Source organism: Heterostelium album, assembly GCF_000004825.1.
Source record: "Heterostelium album PN500 unplaced genomic scaffold PPL_scaffold4, whole genome shotgun sequence".
Classification (NCBI taxonomy): Eukaryota; Evosea; class Eumycetozoa; order Acytosteliales; family Acytosteliaceae; genus Heterostelium; species Heterostelium album.
Genome location: NW_008805066.1, coordinates 124,424 through 145,316, shown reverse-complemented (window position 1 = coordinate 145,316; position 20,893 = coordinate 124,424). Strand labels below are relative to the sequence as shown.

At 34.8% G+C, this 20,893-nt stretch overlaps 6 protein-coding genes across 6 annotated transcripts; 1 reads left to right on the top strand and 5 right to left on the bottom strand.

Moving 5' to 3' along the window:
- Positions 1-30: 30 nt before the first annotated feature.
- Positions 31-4,452, bottom strand: PPL_04616 (uncharacterized protein; the record flags this gene model as incomplete). The annotated part of the gene is made up of 3 exons (XM_020575516.1): positions 31-3,467; positions 3,546-3,817; positions 3,914-4,452. The coding sequence occupies 3 exons, from the start codon at positions 4,450-4,452 to the stop codon at positions 31-33; spliced, it is 4,248 nt and encodes a 1,415-aa protein (XP_020434311.1).
- Positions 4,453-5,726: 1,274 nt separating this feature from the next.
- On the bottom strand, positions 5,727-9,946 carry PPL_04615 (nucleoporin FG repeat-containing protein; the record flags this gene model as incomplete). The annotated part of the gene is made up of 7 exons (XM_020575515.1): positions 5,727-6,586; positions 6,677-6,950; positions 7,043-7,139; positions 7,215-7,915; positions 9,341-9,450; positions 9,542-9,839; positions 9,896-9,946. 7 exons carry the CDS (start codon positions 9,944-9,946, stop codon positions 5,727-5,729), a joined length of 2,391 nt encoding a protein of 796 aa, XP_020434310.1.
- A 110-nt stretch (positions 9,947-10,056) lies between these two features.
- malaS (alanyl-tRNA synthetase) lies at positions 10,057-13,081 on the top strand (the record flags this gene model as incomplete). The annotated part of the gene is made up of 5 exons (XM_020575514.1): positions 10,057-10,324; positions 10,405-11,005; positions 11,366-11,428; positions 11,520-11,696; positions 11,776-13,081. The coding sequence occupies 5 exons, from the start codon at positions 10,057-10,059 to the stop codon at positions 13,079-13,081; spliced, it is 2,415 nt and encodes an 804-aa protein (XP_020434309.1).
- Positions 13,082-13,455: 374 nt separating this feature from the next.
- rcdII (PH domain-containing protein) lies at positions 13,456-14,955 on the bottom strand (the record flags this gene model as incomplete). Its single annotated transcript, XM_020575513.1, has 6 exons — positions 13,456-13,957; positions 14,040-14,184; positions 14,240-14,349; positions 14,431-14,534; positions 14,605-14,754; positions 14,833-14,955. 6 exons carry the CDS (start codon positions 14,953-14,955, stop codon positions 13,456-13,458), a joined length of 1,134 nt encoding a protein of 377 aa, XP_020434308.1.
- Positions 14,956-15,878: 923 nt separating this feature from the next.
- Positions 15,879-18,757, bottom strand: vps52C (Vps52 / Sac2 family protein; the record flags this gene model as incomplete). The annotated part of the gene is made up of 6 exons (XM_020575512.1): positions 15,879-16,956; positions 17,048-17,121; positions 17,226-17,795; positions 17,955-18,066; positions 18,159-18,402; positions 18,484-18,757. 6 exons carry the CDS (start codon positions 18,755-18,757, stop codon positions 15,879-15,881), a joined length of 2,352 nt encoding a protein of 783 aa, XP_020434307.1.
- Positions 18,758-18,913: 156 nt separating this feature from the next.
- PPL_04611 (uncharacterized protein) lies at positions 18,914-20,095 on the bottom strand (the record flags this gene model as incomplete). Its single annotated transcript, XM_020575511.1, has 3 exons — positions 18,914-18,964; positions 19,151-19,271; positions 19,677-20,095. 3 exons carry the CDS (start codon positions 20,093-20,095, stop codon positions 18,914-18,916), a joined length of 591 nt encoding a protein of 196 aa, XP_020434306.1.
- Positions 20,096-20,893: the final 798 nt, after the last annotated feature.

Genomic DNA, 20,893 nt, shown 5'->3' with positions numbered 1-20,893 from the left:
TTATTTATAATTTATATAATTTTAATTTATTTAATCCAAGTTCTCTACTTGATTTTTGAAGTTTGAATAAAGGAATGTTGATTGTGCATCGACCAACTGTCTGAACCTAGAGTTTGTAGAGATCAATGCTTTTGGACTATCATATTCTATCAATCTTCCTTTATCCACGACCATAACCTTATCACTATCGATGATAGTGTCGAGTCTATGTGCAATGGTGAGGACAGTTCTGTTGGCAAAGTTGGTTCTAATGGTTTCTTTGATGATGGCATCGGTTTCGTAATCTAGTGATGCAGTTGCTTCGTCCATTAGCACAATAGGTGATTTGCTGAGTAGTGCTCTAGCCAGACACAACAATTGTTTTTGTCCAATTGAAAGTCCATCGCCACCTTGATCCAGTTCGTACTCCAACTTGAGAGGGAATGCTTCGACGACAGGTTTAATATGTACTGCTTCCAACGCTGTCCAAATATCCGGGTCGCTATGTTGATTGAATGGATCGAGGTTCATACGAATGGATCCCGAGAAAATGAATGGATCCTGAGGGATTACCGCCAGACGACCACGTAGATCATCGAGTCCGATCGACTCGATATCGATTCCATCGATGATGATCGATCCCTTTGTAACTGTCGCCATACGGAACAGCGAGAGTCCAATAGTCGATTTACCAGCACCCGTACGTCCAACAATACCTATTTTCTCACCTGCATTGACAGTGCAATTCAATTCACGCAGACTTGGATCCATGTGTGGACGATAGCGAACCTCGACATTTCTAAATTTAATCTCACCTTTGGTTGGCCAGTCTTCAGGTGGTCTGTGATCCTCGATGATTCTGTCACCCTCGTTTGGCGAGTTGATATACTCCATGACACGCTCCACTGAATTCATCTTTACCTCCAACTCTGTGAATTGACGAATTGCCCAATTCAAGATACCGGTGACCGAGATTGCGGATGACACTGCCATACCGGCGACACCAGGTGATTTGGAAGCGGAGATCAGTGAGAAAACCGATGCAGATACTACCATCAGAGAGGTCAGTAACTCAAGGTGCATACCCAACCATCTATTCACTGAGAAACTGTGGTAGAATAGACGCTGATTCAAGTTGATATGTTGGTCAAACAAATCGATGAAACGTTCCTGTTGCTTAAAGATACGGATTGACACTAAACCTGTGAATGATTCTCCCAGACTTCCAAAGATAGGTGATCTAGAGATCGATTCCATACGCTTCAGCTCACGACTGGAACAACGATAGAACTTCTGAATGTAGTAATAGAATCCAACCAAACCGACGAAAGCAAATATGATGTAAGGTGTCAAGTAGATCATCAGGATAATCGATACCAACACACTGGAACCACAATTGAGTACATCGTTGATCGATTCCAATAGATTATTATCGATATCTGAAGTATCCTTGGAGAAACGATTTAGAATACGACCGGATGGATTCTGATCAAAGAAAGAGGTCGGTGAGAAAAACACTGAACCAACAAGACGTTGATGTATTCTCTTGGAGGCTGTCCAGCATAGATTTGAAATACCCAAGAGTCTACAAACTAAGAGCAAAACAAATGTACCAACGAATGCTCCGTAGATTAGCAGATAGAACTTGTTACCAGGATCGGGCTGAATCTTTGCTCCTGTCCATATGACCAACCAATAGTCCGACGATTGCATGATAAGTTGCGAGAAGAAATAGAGTAAGATAATAGTGACATAGAATAGAGTGGATCCTCCAGATTTGAAATATGGAATATAGGTGGAGCTGCCGATTGCACCTTTTCCTCTTTCTTCGACAACAAAAAGCTTTCCTTTTTGTATGATTGGGTCGCTTTCATTTGCATCCATAACTATACATTGGTTATTCTCTAGTTCCACTGTTGATTTGTTGAGTGGATTCTCAACGACTACTGCTGGTGCGCTGCTCGATGTTGGTTGTTGTGGTTGTTGACCTTCTTCCTCCTCCAAATCCAATTGTTTTGTCTTCATAATCGATTCGAAATCGATACCTTTGGCGCTCAACTCTTGATAGGTTCCTTGGATGAGATTACCATTTTCAATCACCACGATGTGATCTGCCGATGGAATGAATTGCAACTGATGTGTCACCAACACTCTTGTCTTGTCACCCATCATCTCTTGAATGCAATGATCAAACAGATGTTTTCCTACCTCTGCATCGACAGCAGAGAGTGGTTCATCCATAACGTAGGCATCGGCATTCGAGTAGAGACAACGAGCCAATGAAATACGTTGACGTTGTCCACCCGACAAATTGATACCGTGCTCACCAATCTCTGTCATATCCTTAGCGGGAAACATTGCAAGATCCTGTTTCAGACAACAAGCTTGAATAACTTTGATATAGCGATCCATATCGAATGGCTGTCCGAATGTAATGTTGTCTCTGAAAGTACCGGAAATGAGCCATGGCATCTGAGGAGTGTATCCAAGATTCTTTGGTGCACTGACAGTTCCAGCGACACGACTAATCTCACCAAGAATTGCAGATATCAAACTTGTCTTACCACAACCGACTCTACCAACGATGACAGTCAACTTTCCTTTGGGCGCAACGAAATTGACGTTGGTCAACACGGAATTGCTGATCTCCTCCATTTCGATTCCAAGCGAAGAGTCGACTCTGAGCAATCCAGAATCATCGGCATCGGCACCAGACTCTTCGGTTTGCAATATTTTAGATCTGGCTTGTTTGCTTGGTGATTTAGCACCGTCGCTATCCACAAAATCCGAAGCAAAAGAATCGTCCCAATTGAACTCACCATTGACAATTCTAATCTCCTGAGTTCCACCTACTCCTACTCCTCCAGAAGAGTTGAACAAAGTTGGTGAACCGGATGGCGATGAACTAGTTAAGTTCTGGCTATTCAACGAAATCTCATTGGCTTGCAGATACTCTTCGATACGACGAGCACTCGATGAAACACGCAAGAACTTCTGAATAGATTCCGGTGCAAACTGTGTTGGATTACGCAACGAAACAAAGATTGAGATGGCAGTGAACGCTGTTGAGGCATCCAGTTGATTTCCCAAGAGCGTATAGAAACTAAAGGTAACCAACAGTACGACACCATTGAGCATGGCATTGTTGGCTTGATCCATTGCCCAGAAAAACAACTTCTTTTTGTTGGTATTCAGCTGGTAGTTACGCTGGTCAGTGATACGATTGACAAACGAATTCTCCCAGTTGTACAACTTTAGGAATCTGATACCACAGATGAACTCACTGATCAAACGAACTCGTTGATCCGAGAATTGAAGAGTACTGAGGAAGTAGTTATTGGCTTTAGTGATAAACAGAGTCGAACACGGCACAGAAAGTCCCATAACAACGAAACCGGCCAATCCCGACGGTCCCAACATCATACACAACAAAATCAACAATAAAACAATTTGAAGTGGATATACAATAATGTCCACATGTGAATTCCCTATGAAAAAAAAAAAAAACATTAATTTAAAAGATCGTTTTAATACTTTTAATATTATATTATTTATTTGATACATACAGAAATACTCCTGGAAGTTTTCAACATCTACTGAAATCAAATTCATGATCTTTCCAGTATATTTTCTCTTTGAGGAGTTGCTAAGTTTCAACATCTTACGAAAGATGGTTGACATCAATGCACCTTTCATCTCAAGACACATCTTCAGACCATACCAATAACCCTGTTGCAATCCCATCGATTGTACACAACTCGAAAAAAACAATGCAATACAAAGCAACCATCCAAAATAACTTGGTAAATCTGTTTCTCCATTTATAAATAAAACAAATCTATACAAATTCAAAACAACAACAAAACAACAAACATGTTAATAATCATTAAAAGTTACAATTACAATTTTTTTTCTGTATTTTGATTAATCTTACGTTCTTAATAGTAAAGGTGTAATAATAGAAGCGGCAATAGATAAAAACTTTAGCAGTGCAATAATCTTGTACCGTGTAGAGTAATTCAAGTATATATGTTTGATGAGTGGATATTTCGCTGTGAAATCGATTCCCTCCATCAGTGGAACGGATTGTGCACACTTGATGCTATCGACTTGCTCTGGGATATCCGTTAATTCCAATGGCTTGCGGTAACCACGCTTCAGAGTGGGTCGCACCCACCAAAATGAAATTCGCGAAAATATATTCGCATGTTGCTCTGGCGATGGATCATTGTATCTATTTCTATCGTAATACTCATTGTAATCGATATCTGATTCTTTCTTTCCTGTAATACCACTACTACTACTGCTGCTATTTAGATTATTTTTTTTACTACTACTACTACTTTCACTATCTATACTATTTTCTATTTCTATAGAACTTGGTTGATCTTTTTGTTGCTCATTTTCATTTGATTCATCAAGCCTAGAATAATTTGGAAACAATTTATTCCTAATATTTTTGAGTAGTCCCATTTATTATAAAATTTTGTAATATATATCTAAGATTATTATTGTTTATTATTTAATGGAACTTAACATTTAATTATTGTTTATTGTAATATTATAATATAATGTAATGTTATAAATTATTATTTTATGAGACAACAATGTTTTAGGCAAATATCAAAAATTTCCTAAAAATCTATACTCGAATGAAATTAAAAGTTGAAAATTGGTTGGTAAATTTGAACTAGTTTAAAGAAATGTCCCGACTCTTTTTTAGTTTTTTTTTTTGTCGATTGGAAAATTTTATTATATATTGAGAAATAAGTGTTAATGAAAATTGAAAGTTTTACTATTACAATAAGTTAGATATTGAATAAGATTATCTGAATGTGGTTATAACAAATTCTGATTTTTTGGTGTTGAAATCACTGATTTTTCTTAAAGATGATCTAACTACATAAATAGGGTATAAAAAAAAGAATCTTATATTGATATTATGATTTGGTGTATGGTGATTGATTTGATTTGATTGGTGAATGTTTTGTGTATTTATGAGATTGAGTAAGTTAAAACAAAGCAAAGTTAACTTATTTTCAAAATAAATATAAATAATTATATGTTATTGTAAAAAGAACAAAAAAAAACAAAATGAAAAATTATCAATCATCGATGAGCTATGTTCCAATACTGTTAATTGGATGTTGTTTAATTTTGATGTTTTATTGCTTCTCGCGAGAACTACAAAAAAAAAAACCAAAAAACAATAGAATGATGTCAAAAACCCTTCCATTTGCACAAATTCTTTTACAAAAATTTATGTATCGGTAAAAATGCAGGTATTTTTTTGGTTACCGTGATAAAAGTAGAGAAAAATCGTAGAATGAATGAGTGAGACATCTTTCCACTTTAGAGTCATTGTTGGAAAAAGGTATATCGATTTCTAAGCAACATCATTACAGTGACAAACCATTTAAAACTAGGAAAATGTTAAGTTTGTCTACGAAGCCATGTAACCAACAAGATTTAAAAGATCAAACTATCTGACTTTATAGTGCAATCAATCAACTTAATCCATATTTAGATAACTTTCTATCAAATGTGGTCATCTTATGTGGTTTGGTCATTTCTAGGAATTTTAACAACAATTTATAACTGTACTATTACAATCTATAACTATGAGTTCAAATAGATAGATAAATATTTATGAACATGTTGTTTTGTTTCAATTTAATTTAAATTTTATTTTTTTTTTATTTATTTTTTGTTATGTTGTTTTATTCTGTCTGATTAGTAAGGTAAGGTTAACGTTTAGATGACTTCTTCTTTGATGAAGATGTCGATGAGGTTGATGAAGACAATCTTGCACTGTCACTTATTGAGAAACCACCGGTGCTTTGACCGAGTGATGCTCCGGTGAGTTGAGGTGTTTGTGGTGTGAAGAGACTGGATGATGTTGATCGTAGCGATGGTGTTTGTGAACCTAGTGGACTGATTGTTGTCGAGAGGCCATTCGTTTGACCAAGTGAGCCGAGCGAACCGAGAGACGATGATTGCGAGCCAAGCGAACCAAGCGAACCAAGCGAACCTAATGACGAGCTAGAGCCAAACGAACCGAGTGAACCGATTGAACTGTTTGTTGTCGGTGTTGCTGAGGTGTTGCCAAAGAGTGATGTACCAGTGGTGGTGGTGGTGGTTGGTGTTGCACCACTGAGAGAAGATGTAGTTTGTGAACCTAGAGAACCAAGCCCACCCACGCCACTACCAAAGAATGATGATGTCAGTGGTTGAGCTGTTGTTGTTGATGTTGGTGTTGTTGTTGCTGACGTCAGAGACAGTGTTGGTTGTGTCGGTGTAGTAGAAGATGAAGGTTGAATGGTGGATGCACCAAACACCGATGATTGAGTAGAATAAGAATAGCTATTGTTGTTGTTATTGTTTGAATTATAAGATGAGTTGTATAGTGAGTTGTTATCTCTATTATTTGAAGAAGAAGATTCAATTGGTTTTCTCTTTGGGAAAGGATTGTAATTATCATTATAGTATTTCTTCTTGAATGCTAGATAATCTCGTTTCAATTTCTCTAGATCGTTAGTAAGACCATCTAATACAACTGCCAAATTTCTCAATACATTTTGATTTGTCTGTAGAGTTGATATAAATGCTATTTTTATGGTTTGTTTGTTTGTTAGTTAAAAGAGATCTCCTATTATTATTATAATTATTATTATTATATATAAATGATCATAGTTACATTCTTGAAAGGTTAAGTTTGTATTATATTTCCTTAAGTTTGATGGTGCAATCGAGTTTATAGTCTGATAGAGTCTATCTATCTTTGTCATAAAGTGTTCTACTATCTCTTCCATTTCACGTGATGGCAATGGCTGTGAATAAGGTGATATGAATCCAATCGATAACATATGATACTGTTCACTTATAGATGTAAGTGGTTTAGCTGATTGCTCTCTTAAGTGTCCAAACGATTGAATATAATGATTGAAATTATTATTTAAACTATCTATTTTCTATATATATATTATCAAATAGTAATTAAAAAAGTAACATTAATATCGATAGCAATCTTTCCATTTATAAATCTATCTAGATCTACACTTACAATATGTATTTGTTGAATAAGTTTTGGTAGTTTATCCAACTTTTCATCGTATGGTGAGAATGACTTCATTATAGAGTTATTATTTATAATCATTTTACTAGTAAATCACATTTAATAGTAGTTAGTATTATACTATGATAATAATATATCTTAACCTTAACAATGTACTTACTGTAATCTTAAACATTCTTGTTTTAGTGCAGGTGATAGATCTGCGTATTTTGTTGATAGATTATATGGTGATGGTTGTTGTATAAGCTGTTGTTGTTGTTGTTGTTGTTGTTGTTGTGGTTGTGGTTGTCCGAATGCCGAACCGAATAGACTGTTTCCACCTAGAGGTTGAGATAATGAACCTAACGAACCTAATGAACCTAGAGAACCAAGAGAACCTTGCGAACCAAGAGATCCCAATGAGCCTTGTGATCCTAGAGATGATCCTAATGAACCCTGAGATCCAAGAGAACCCAGCGATCCCAACGACGAAGTAGCATTACCGCCACCAAACAAACCACTTCCAGTATTGGAAGCGGGTTGTGTTGTATTGCCAAATAGTGAGGTGGTTGGTGTCTGAGCAGAGGTCAATGAAGATCCGAAAAGTGAACTTCCAGTCGCTGGTTGTGTAGTTGCACCGCCGCCACCGCCGCCAAACAATGAACCACCAGTACTAGCAGCGGGCTGACTTGAACCAAACAAACCAGTTGTTCCTGTTCCGCTTTGTTGTGTATTCGTTGCACCTGTCAGAGACGATCCAAACAATGAAGATCCTGTTGTTGCAGCAGGTTGTGCACCACCTCCAAACAATGAGGAACCTGTGGGCGCAGCTCCACCACCGCCAAACAATGATGTTGTTCCAGTTCCAGTACCAAACATCTTCTATACTATTAATATAATATAACTTTAAATATTTATTCTAGATTTAGAAACAATCAAATCAGTAAGCTGATCATCAACAATCAACACACACTTTGTTTTTTTTCCTTTTTTTTTTTTTAAATCGATGATTGCGCCAAAAAAAAAAAAAACAATCAAAATTTTGTTTTATTATTTAAAAGTAACAGGTTTTTCACAAAACAAAGAGATAAATTGATTGTTATTGTTATCGATTCTTCTTAGGGAATAACGATTACCAATGTGAAGAAGATGAATGCTTGGTGGTAAATCATTGATGCTGTTGTTCGTTAGGAAATCATAGCCTGCCTTCACCTCTAGTTTGCTTGGAGTGTCGTTTCCTCGGGTCGGTCGTTGCACTGCTTGCGAGTGAATGATTCCTATCGATTTCTCGATTACCAGAAGCTTCAAAGTAGAGGGTATCACATTCTTGCCGAATCCATGGTGATATCTAGATTGGATCATCAGTGTCTCCAGTTTGCAAGGTAGCGAATTCTGATTGAGAATGGCATCGAACTTTGCTCCCAAGCTCAAAACCTTCAGCGACATTGGGAGAGCGCTTGCATCGATAGTTTGATGGAGATTCTTAAAGTATAGCTTTTCGAGTGATCGCGGTAGATCGCCACGCTTCAACGGTTGATTGAAAGCATTGCCAAACTTGAGAGTCTTTACCGTGTTGGGAATCATGTTGTTGGCTGCCAACGGGAAGTTAAAGTGGTCACCGAGGTTGAGGTGTGTAACACTTGCTGGAATGGCAGCTGCGTCAAAGCTAGTCAAAATCAAGCTATTCAAACTTAGCTTTCGCACGGAAGACGGTATCATTCCAGGCGCTATCACTCCACTGTTGGCATAGTGAGAACTGAATGAAAGATTGGTGATGGTTGTACTCGTAGCGATACTTTCATATAGGCTGAACGGAAGATTCTTTACGGTTTTCAACGATGGTAGATAATCGAGAGAATATCTTCTCATCGGTTGGGAATGCTGAGCATTCACCGTGAAAATCAATGTCTCCAGTCCAACAGGTAGGTTTCCTGGTATGTAGTTTTGATTTTTCGAAAGTGACAACTTTCTTAGTTGAGCGGGAAGTGCTCCAACCTTGAATTCCAGGTTATATTCGACGTCGAATGAAAGTGATCTCAACGAATCTGGAAGAACACCAGGCTCCAGTGTTTGATTAAATGTATAGCCAAAACCAATTTTCTCTATGCCTTTAGGGAATGCACCAATCTCCAACGGTTGATTAAAGTAGGTGCCAAGCTTGATGCTTTTCAAGGTTTTCGGGAGGATATTTGGGGTGAGCGGTGAATTAAAATAATCTGGTAGCTTTAGAGTGACCAAAAATGTCGGTAAACATTCCAAATCGAATGTTGGAACTCTCTCAAAGTAAGTATATTCAATGTGTCTAACATTTGAATCCTTTAGATTGACAATAGAAGAGAGTTCTATTTTACCATTGATGATAACCGATGTTACTTGTTGATTTAGAGTTATTTCTTTATCTTTTTCAATAGTAGAAACTTGAAAGTTGTTTTAATATTAATATTAATATTAATTAATTAATTATTTTTCTAAATTCTAAATTATTATAACATTTTGTTTTAATCATACTGATGTGACTCTCTATTGGTAAACCAGAGGAAAGAACTTGCATCATAATATATAAAGTATTTGAAAAATAAAATTTATAGGATTGATCAATAATCTCTCTATAGGAATTTAAAGAAGTAGTTTTAGGTGTTGCCAAACCTACAGATCTACAATCGAGTACTACCAAACTATTTCTCTCATTGAAAAGCTTCTTACAACTTAGAGTGAAGCATACTCTGTCAAAGTTTGAAATTATTTCATTAAATGAGAGAATATGCTTTAATAGATATTGTGAAAGATTTATTATATTTGTTGACATCTTTTTATATAATTAAAATTGATAATGATAACTGTCTGTCTTTTGGTTTTGTTCACTGCTTTAAACATGTTATGTGTTTTTTGTTGTTGTGGCATTTGCAATGTCATTATTTAAAAAATTTTGTAAAACTCACCATTTTCAGATTTTTTTAAGAAGATCATTATTTATTACTTTTGACAAAGATAATTATTTTTATGAAATAGATAAGCCTATAATAATGTATCTATGTAATAAAAAATCTTTAAATATATATAATAAATTGAAATACACAAGTAGTAGTAGTATTAGCAATAATTGTAATAGATATAATTTTTACTCTACATCAGCATCAGCATCATCGAATCAAAATGAAGTTGATCAAAGTAAATCTATAGATTCAATTAGAAAGACATTTCTTTCTTACTTTGAGAGAAATGATCATCTTCGTGTAGAATCATCTTCTCTCGTTCCACATACAGATTATTCTCTATTGTTTACAAATTCAGGTAAATTAAAAACAATGACATTCTATGTTATATTATTATCGAAGCTATTTATTTAATAATAAAAATGTATACAATTTTAGGTATGGTACAGTTTAAGAATTGTTTTATTGGTTTTGAAAAACCGGTGAAACCACTTTGTACTTCGGTTCAGCGGTGTGTGAGAGCAGGTGGTAAACACAATGATTTGGAAAACGTTGGATACACTGCACGTCATCATACATTCTTTGAGATGTTGGGTAACTTTTCGTTTGGTGGATACTCGCATTTCAAGCGTGATGCTATTCGTCATGCTTGGACACTTCTGACCGTCGATTTCAAGCTGCCAGTGGATAGACTGCTAGTCACTGTGTTGCACGGTGACGAGGAATCGGCCAGCATCTGGAGAGACGATATCGGTTTGCCAAGTGAGAGAATTCTCTACAAGGGTGAAGCAGACAACTTCTGGTCGATGGGAGATGGTGACGGTCCGTGCGGTCCGTGTTCAGAAATCTTTTGGGATCAGGGTCACGAGGTGGATGGCGATAGGTATCTCGAGATTTGGAATCTGGTGTTCATGCAATATCATCGTGATGCATCGCGAAAACTGATTCCTCTCGCTACACCGTGTGTCGATACTGGCATGGGACTGGAGCGTATGGCAACCGTGCTACAGGGTGTCAGTAGTAACTATGAGATCGATTTGTTTGTGCGGCTGATGGAAGCGGTTCGTACATTGAGTTGTCAGAATAGCTCGACTATCACCAACAAGCTGGATTGTCCGAAAGTACAGACGGCGATGCGTGTTGTTGCCGATCATCTGCGAGCGATATCGTTCTTGATTGCCGACGGAGTGATTCCCTTCTACACGGGCAGAGGCTATGTGCTGAGAAAGATTATTCGTCGTGCTCTGTCCTATGGAAAAACACTGGGATTCGACGGTCCTTTCCTCAGCCAACTGTTCCCATTTCTCGCCAAGGAGATGGGTGAAACCTATCCATTACTACACAACCGTGCAACCGAAATAATGAACGTAATCTACAATGAAGAGTTAACTTTTTACAGTGCAATCGAAAGAGGTGCTCCTCATCTCGATGACTTGATTGAATCAAGAAAATTGGATGAATGGTAAATAATAATAATAATTTGACTTGTTTAAACAAGTATGGTCATTTTTATCTTACAGCCTATTAACAAGTATAATTTAATATTTTAATAGGCAAGTTTTCAATATTTTTAATACATATGGATTACCATTGGAAATATCAGAGGTAAAAGCAAAACAAGCAAATATAGAATTATCGATGGAAAAAGTACAAACATATATTGAAGAGATGAAAGAGAAATCGAAATCAACATGGAAAAAAGATAAAAATAATATACCTGAACCAGTTTTGTAAGTAATAGCTGATTCTGTTGTAAGAAGTTAAAATAGAATAGTTTTGATTTTAACACACATATATATTGTCTTTTAGGAAATGGAAGAATGATAGAATAGAACCAGAATTTATTGGATATACAGATACAAAATCAAAAAGTAAAGTTTTAAAGAGTTATTTCAATCCTGAACAAGATAGTGTTGCCTATTTGTCATTGGATAAATGTCCATTCTATGGAAATTCAGGTGGTCAAATTGGTGATACCGGAAAGATCATTGGAAAATCTGGAAACACCTATCGAGTGATCGATTGTATAAAGCCATATGAAAATGGATTGGTCATTCTCTTGGAGATCGATCCCAAGATACATAGATACAATGATCTTTCTATAGATCTCAAGGAAGATTCATTTGTAGATTCAGTAGTCGATCACAACATTCGTCAACAAACAGCTATTCATCATACTGCCACTCATTTACTACAGGCTGCACTCAGAGCCGTTTTGAAATCTAATCAGTCGTCATCGTCTGTTGTTCAAGCAGGTTCCTATGTTGGACCGGATGCTTTGAGATTCGATTTTACATATCCAGCCAAGTTGACCAGAGAGGAAATTCAACAGGTTGAACATTGGATCAATCATATCATTGAGAAAGATGCTATAGTTGAGACTGTGGAGACACCCTATGCCGAAGCCTGCAAGTCCGACGCCATTCAGCTGTTCTCTGAGAAGTATCGTGATGTCGTTCGTGTCGTTGACGTACCGGGATTCTCAAAGGAACTCTGTGGTGGAACACATGTTAAACGTACATCGGAGCTTCAGTGCTTCAAGATTATCAGTGAGAACAGTGTTGCTGCCGGTACTAGAAGAATTGAAGCAATTGCTGGACCCGTTGCTATCAAATGGCTGTCAAACAACAGTGATATTCTCTCTAGCATCTCTAGAAGATTGGAAGTACAAACACCAGCGGTCGAGAAGCAAATCGATCAACTCTTAACGAATCGTAAGGAACAGGAACGACAAATTGCAGATCTCACAATGAAGCTTGCGCTGGCATCGATAAAGAGTGCGAAAGGATCATTCGATGGAAAGCCAATTATTATACATCTTATAGATTGCGATGTATCGGTTGACAAGAAAGGTCTACAAGAGATTGGAAATAGTATGTCGAAACGCGATACAGACAGTGTACATGTAATCATCACATTGGATGGAAAGATTCTAGTTACTCTTGGAAGTGCAAAACTCGACACCAGTGCAGACAAGGTGATCAAAACATTGTTCCAAGTGATTGGAGCTGGTAAAGGTGGTGGTAGTAAACAAATGGCACAAGCATCAATAGGTAACAATATTGATAAATCAACCATTAAAAATGTATATAAATGGGCAAATATTGATGCTTAATAAATTGTCACACAATGATCGTTGCGTATCACTTTTTAAATATATATACATTCATTTTAATTATTTATTAAGTTATAATTATTTTTTTTTGTTTTGTTTTGTTTTTCTTTTTTTTTTATCTCTATCACTTCAGATTAGATATTAAAATAAGTTGTTGTTGATTTGATTTTGATGTTTGATTGGGAAAGAAGAATAATGAAAAAATAATGTTTGGAAAAAAAAAATAACAAAATAAAAGATATAAAAAATAATAATAATAAAATTGTTTGTTTTGACAATCTTTCTCTTAAAAGAAAACAATGGATAAATATCTATGTGTTCGATTCCAAAAGGTAAATATATGTCGGTAACTGTTAATGATGATGCCAATGAATTTAAATCATGGTGGTTGGTGGTTTTGGCATGAGTTGCACCATGAGATTCTTCCATTGGCTAAATTCGTTCTTGTCGATAGAGTAGTAGGATACCGAGGTGTCCTTGTTGTTTGGAGAGATCAGAAGTTCGAGTGTACTGCTTCCAGAGCTAGAGAGTGGAGTGGACAGCGATGGTGTGCCTGGAATCTCAGTGATATCGACTACGTTGTCCATCGATTGGGTTGCCATAAGTACTTGCTTGGTATCGTCGAGGTACTCACGCAACTCACCATTGCTACAGAGCTCACAGTAACGCTTTTCAATCTTTGTGTCGACTTTGATCTTGATCCAACCTTCCTTGAGCACCTTTGCAATCAGACATGGATTGGAATTGGAAGATGCCGATCTAGCTCTGCTGATTGGTACTGATCCAGCAACCTTTGGTGATGGACTTGATGGTGTAATCAACTTTACTTCATTCGGAACTGAAATACTTCTATTTCTTTTTTGTTTATTAAAGTTTCTATATAAAAAGAATCAAGTAATTTATTAATATAATTATCAAAAAGAGTAATAATAATAAACAAATCATTGTTTTTTGTTACCTTTCATCACCAATCTCCAACTTTGAAAGTAAATTAGTATTTTCATTGTTTACTTTGGTTATTCTTTCTTGTTCTCTTGCTATCTTTTGTGAGAGTACAAAGTTCTCTGACTTTAATGCAACCAAGTCCTCTTTATTATGTTCACCTTTGAATATTTAATATTAGTATGTATGACTTGATTAAATAAAAATACTACATACTTGAACCTTCTAATTCTTTAATCTTTTCTCTTAAAACTATTACTTCTCCTTCCAATTTAAGAAGATATTTATGATCATTGATCTCTGATTCTAATCTCTTTTCTAAAACCCTAATTTAAATTAAAAATCAAATCTATCAATAATGTGGTTCTCTAGACTCGTCTAAATAATTAATCTTAACTACTACTTACTTTTTCTCCTTCATTACTTCTTGAATTTGTTTCTGTAATTTATTTACAATGAATTCCTCCTCTGCTTCCAATTGATTCTCTAAATCTATTTTCTCTTTCATAATCTAATTAAACTTGTGTATTAGTATTGAACGTTCACTTAGATATTTATCATCAACTATCTTTAAAACATACTGCGAGCATCTTCTTTTGTAAAGTATTTGTTAAATACTCTTCTTCTTGTTCTACTTTGAGAGCCAACTCTTCTTTCTCTTTCTTTAATTGATGTAAATATTTCATAAACTTGTTGGTAATGTATTCCTCTTCATTCTCTGTTACCAGTTGCTATTGATGAATAAAGATATAATCCCATATCGTTAGAAATATATACATCGATACCGATTCCGCTAATCAAATACATACGATTCTAAGTTGAGCATCTTTCAATTGTTTGACCTCCTCAACGAGTTGTCTGCTTCTTGCTCTTTCAAGAGTGAGTTGTTTGTTAAGATCATCAATGATCTCTTTTGATGACTTTGTCTCCATGATTTTACTACCTGTTTGTTATTACTGTTCTGTTTAAATTTGCTATGTTTGTTAGTTTTTGTTTGCTTTTTTGTTTTTATTTATTTAAAAAGTTAATAAGATATATGGTTTGTCTGGTCTGGTCAAAATTTTGAAAACTAAAACTAAAAAACAACAAAAAAACTAAAAGTGAAAAAATAGAAATTTCTCAATTTTAATTAAAACAGTGAACAATTAATTGTTTTTGTATAAATAAATTGAAATCAATGTATTTGTTTGTTGTTGTTGTTGTTGCTGTTGTTCCTTATTAATTAATTAATAAATATACTTCATATAATATTAAAATTTTATAAAATTAAAATATAAAAAAACACTAAATGAATAACTCATTATAATTCGAATGGTGTATATTTTTATACTATTCATCATGATAGGTGTATACTATAATTATTATATTTTATATATATATATGTTGTTGCTCTTTTTCCTTTCATTTATAAGTGGAAAGAATCATTCCACTTTGAATAGAATTTGTGTAGGTGTGTGAGAGTGTTAGATGAGTGTGTGTGGTGTTTACCTACATTTATTATTATTTTTATATATATATATATATATATGTTGTTTTATTGTTTTTTAATAAAATAAATGAAATCAAGAAAATCCGAGTGAATAGACAGAGAGATGATAATATAATCAGTGCACTGAGTGATTGTCCTGTTTGTTTTAAAAACAAAATGAAATAAAAAAATAAAATAAAATAAAACAAAATAATTTAAAATAAAAACAAAGACAAACAAAAAACAAACACTTTTTGAAATTCAATGAAAAGCTTATGGGTTAATTAATCATAATTATTGTAAACAATTGAGATTTTTAAATTTTAAAGATTATTTTTTTTTGCAAATTAAGTTTAATTAGTTTTGTTTTTTTTGACAACAAGCAATTTAAATAAGATCATCGAATTTTGAACCTGGTGACATTGCTCTTATATCTTGTAGGAATTGAGTGGGACGGAAATATTTTGAGTTCTTTAGGTTTGGGAAACAGTGTTGCACAACGATGGTCATGCCACGATAGAGGTAGTGAAGTTGTTGTAATAGTACATCGAAGGTGCGGTTCTTGGCGAGTGAACTCGATGCAAAGTGTTTGATGCTGTTGTCTTTGATTACAGCGACCGCTGACTTCCAGTTGTTCTCGAATTGCTCGAATATGTGTTCGACTGCCGTCGAGTTGAACGACGGGTTCATCGCCGGGTCGATCTTGACGCTCGACTCGACGAGCGGTGCCCACTCGTTGACAAACGAGATCATACCGCTAAAGTGTTTGAGTGCCAACAGCTGGTCGTCGATATACTTGGCTGTGGCCGACTGGAAGAGCGCGTACAGCTGGCCGAGCGATTGGTCGTCGCCACTGAGACGAGAGTCACGCCACACACTCAGAATCGTACTGTAGTTGTTGATCATGAAAATGACTTGTTCCGGTTTCGAAGCGATCTCATTCGAGAGCTTTCTGAGGAGTTGCAAGCTGTAGTCGCGTAGTTGGGTGAGTGTCTTCTGGACGGACTCGCGGTTACCGTTGAGCTGTTGGAGATGTTGTTTCTTCTTGAGATGCGTCGCCTCCAACGTATCGATCTGGTCGTCTAGCGACTCGAGTTGCTCGACATTGGCAGCGGTCTGATTTTTCTTTTCCTTCATGAGCTGCTGTAGTTTCTGATGTTCTTCCTGTCGTTCATTGTGTTGCTTCTCGATCGCTGACATCTGTTCTTGTAGCTGTGATTGTAGTCGGTTCATCAAACCATTCAAGCCTGTCAGACACATATAGAACTCTGCATAACGCTTGCCAATGAAATGTGAATGTAAAAAGTTGATTGGTTTCAAATCCTTCATTAGAACGCCATTCATCAATGTAATATGCTTGCTGAACACTCTCAGGTATCTATCGGTTGCAACCGGTAACAGTTTATCAAACAACAATTCATTCAAAACTGTAATATTTCTTTCTTGAACCATAACATATTTAAAACTATCAAAAAAAAAAAGGTATGGTTAGATTAGCAACAAAATTTGATAGATATATATATATGTATACAAATGTTGTTTCTTTAGATACATACTAATTTAAAATACCAACTACAATTGAAATACAAACTAAATCATTACTGTTGGTTAAGAAACCTTCTGTTGTTTCCTATATATATATATATTATGATATAATTTAGTTATTAGTTAACAATTATATATCTTGAATTGATTGATATCTGGTTAACTAATATTAGTTAGTTGTTCTCTTACGATTAATAATGAAATAGATCTTGTGAAGATAATGGATATCATATCTTGACCACCAAGGAAAAACTTGTTGATAAATTCAGTCTCGGTTGTCATGATATCCATGAGGAAGAATACAAGTGACCTATAGACTTGTTCGAATGGATATTTGATGGTCGGTGTGTTTGAAGAGGTTGGAATGATAACGGGCACTGCATCCCAGAACGATGCGGATGCCGGTGATTCAATGGCCGACGAATCCAGTATTTCTTTTTTGAGTTGGTCGGTTCTCACCAAACCGTTGCCACTGTCTTTGTCTTTGGCGGCGACGCTGCCGTTGTTGACTACGGCTGGTGCCATCGAGTGGAGTAGCGTCGCCAGGTCGATCGAGTGATGACGACCGGTCTCGTTGTTACCGCCGTTCGTCGCACTGCTAAAGATTGTCTTTAGCTTGGTGCCGACGTCCGACTTGATGGTGGCGTCGTCTTGCATCCTCAACAAGCTATTGGTGTAGTTGCGGTAGTAGTTCGAGTAGTAACGCTCGGAGTTCTCAACGTAGGTGTTTATCACTTCGGTCGCGATGTACTGCGAGTACTTAAAGAGAAACTGGAAGAGATACGACATCTCACCGAGTGAAAGTTGCACTTGGCGACGATCCGACAGCTTCTTGAACGTCGACAAGCTGTCTCTCAGGAACTTTTGAATCTTTTGAATCGACGCCACCGTCAACTTACTCAACTGCGGTTCATTTACAGTGCAGATACTCGGTGCCAACACCTTGTAGTCATCGAACAGCGTTATCTTTTGATCCAACTTTTGTAAACAATTTACATACTCTGTATTGATTTCACCTTTTGTAAGTTGACTAAAAAATGATAATAATAATAACAACGTTGTTGGTGTTTGTTAGTAGTAGATCTAATCATCTATTTGTTGTTGTTGTTGTTTCTTACTTACTTTGAAAAGTTTATATCAATAGTTATTACATCGATGAATTCCATTAGTTTCTCTTTCAATAGCTTTCTATTGTTTACTTTGTAGTTCATCATCATCGATTTCTCTTGGAGTTGATTCATTTCCGATCCGATATTCTTAATGTCGTTGTAAAAGTGATTAAGCATCTGTTCCACCGATTGTAATACACCATCGACAACTGAAATCTGATTATATAATATTAAGAAATCTTCTCTTTCATTGAAATCTATAGACATATAGAAATAGAAAGTATTAATTAAACAGATCTGTTGTTATTGTTGTTGTTGTTGTTGATCTTCTAACATACAATCGGCAACCGTTAATTTATCTAACTGATTCAATTCCGATTCAACGGAATGAGAGTACTCTCTCAGATCCAATCCTTTCTTGAGTGCTTCTTTTACACGATCTTGATCCTCTTGTGATATGGGTTGATCGTCAATCTCTGATCCAAGTATAGTTGTGATGTCGAGATCACCAAGTTCATCTACATCGATTTCATCTCTGCCTTTTTTGAGTGACATCATCAATTGTCTACTCTGCTGTTTCATAAAAGGTGGTGGTTTAAATGGTGTACCCATTCTTTTCTACCTATAATATATATAAATATATATATATATATTAAAAATATATTTAAACAATATTAATATATTGAAAAAAAACTAAACTTTTTTAATCTGATTTTTTTTTGTTTTTTAATTTTTTTTGATGATCTGGTTGTTTTTTTTGATAAATTTTTAATGAAATTGATCAATCGACACTGGTTGTATTGTGCAAATAACCTTCTTCTTTTTTAATGATTATTCAACTTCTATATTTATAGAATATGGATTTGAAATTAGTTTAGTTTATTTACCAATAATCATACATATTTGACAAAGATGATATAAATATATAGTAGAGATAAAAGAAAAGGTGATTTTCTTATAATCATGATACAATTAACTTCACTTTAATAAATTTCACTATATAACAGTCAAATTAGCAATATTAGTATCAACAATAAAGCAAGATGTAGTTTTGGCTGAGAACACAACGAAAACGAAATAGAGGAAGGAAATAAAAGCCCCAGAGACATTAAAACGATGGATATGCCTTGTATGAAAATAGAGTTGAATAGTTGGTGGAAAACCGATTAAAAACAGTTCCCAACATTATCAATCGTGGAGGTGCAATAGTTTAGAGGCGTATTTATATCACCTTTATCAAAATTTAATATGAGACAATCGAAGAGTACAAATTTGATCATTACAACAAATCCGAAAAGATAAAGATTAAATTAAACAAAACAAAACATTTCACATGATTTTAAATCATTAGTCCAACATTCTAAAAAGATATTAAATAAAAAGATAGATGTTTGTAAAAAGAATATTATTTGTTTCAATACTTTAATATTGTTTATCTTGACTGTTTTCAAAGATTTTTGTTAAATTTAAGATAATAATAATACATTTTATTTAAAAAAATAAAAATCTTTGTTAATTAATTATAATTTACATCCAAGGTTGATTATAAAAACCCATATTGTACATTTGTTGCTGTTGTTGATGATGATATTGATTCTGATGGTATTGATTTTGATTGTATGGTTGACGTATATATTGGTTATGGTGTTGATTTTGACCAAAATATACATATGGTTGAATATGAGGTCCATAATCGGTGGCTGATGGACCCATATAAATAGGGTGACCCAAAGTTGAGAGCATTTCACCGATTGATTCTCTTGAGCTACCACCACTACCGAATCTGTAACTGGTTGGGTGTAAAACGAAATTATTTACATCCTTCCATTGGTCATCTTTATTATACTTTTTTATATATTCTCTATGAAATCTTACATCCTCAGGTTCACCGGAATTTTGGGTTTCAACAGCATGCTTAATACTTTCTGGCGGAGCATTGTTTCTTTTCATTTCTTTTATGGTTTCTGGTGCTAAAAAAACAATGATTCTGATTATTATTATACATTTAAATGTAATTTTTTTATATCTAATAAAATAAAAAAGTAAGTGAAATTAAAGTTATATAAAATAGGTGAATTTGTTGATGTAAGTAAATTACAATTGCAATTTTTACAAAAAAAACAAAAAATAAACACTCTCAAAAAATTCCTAAGTCTTTTCTTTGATCCGATGAATACATGTATTGGGCACTTTTTGGTTGGTGGTTATTTATTCCTTCATGTTTTATTTTGGAACAAAATTTTAGTTAAATTTATTCTAAGATCGTAATCTTAAGATTTAAAAAAAAATCTATTAGATTGGTTTGATTGGTAAATGTGCCTGACACCAAATATAGATTATATCACCTACCCACATCTTGTTGGTCATCATTGTCGATCTTACATACCTTGAAATATTGGTACGGATTATTAAAATGCAACTTAATTAATTTAATGATGCTTCTCCTTTCTATGAGTTTGTTTTATTATTTTCTACTACAAAAGAACTAAATTTTTTAGTTGAAATAATATCTCATCTTCAACCACTCTAATAAAATTATGTTATCTTTGTGAAACATGAGACAACAGAAGGGAACAAATATTATAAGATTTTGATCTTTTAAAAATCTAATGTGAAATCAAATTAATTAGGATTCTTGGTCCGATATTGCAAAAAGTTTAGATATTTATGTCCAATTTTTTTTTTTTTTATGAAAGGAATGATTATAGAGTGCCTAAAAACTAATAGTTTTAATGTAAATCACAATTA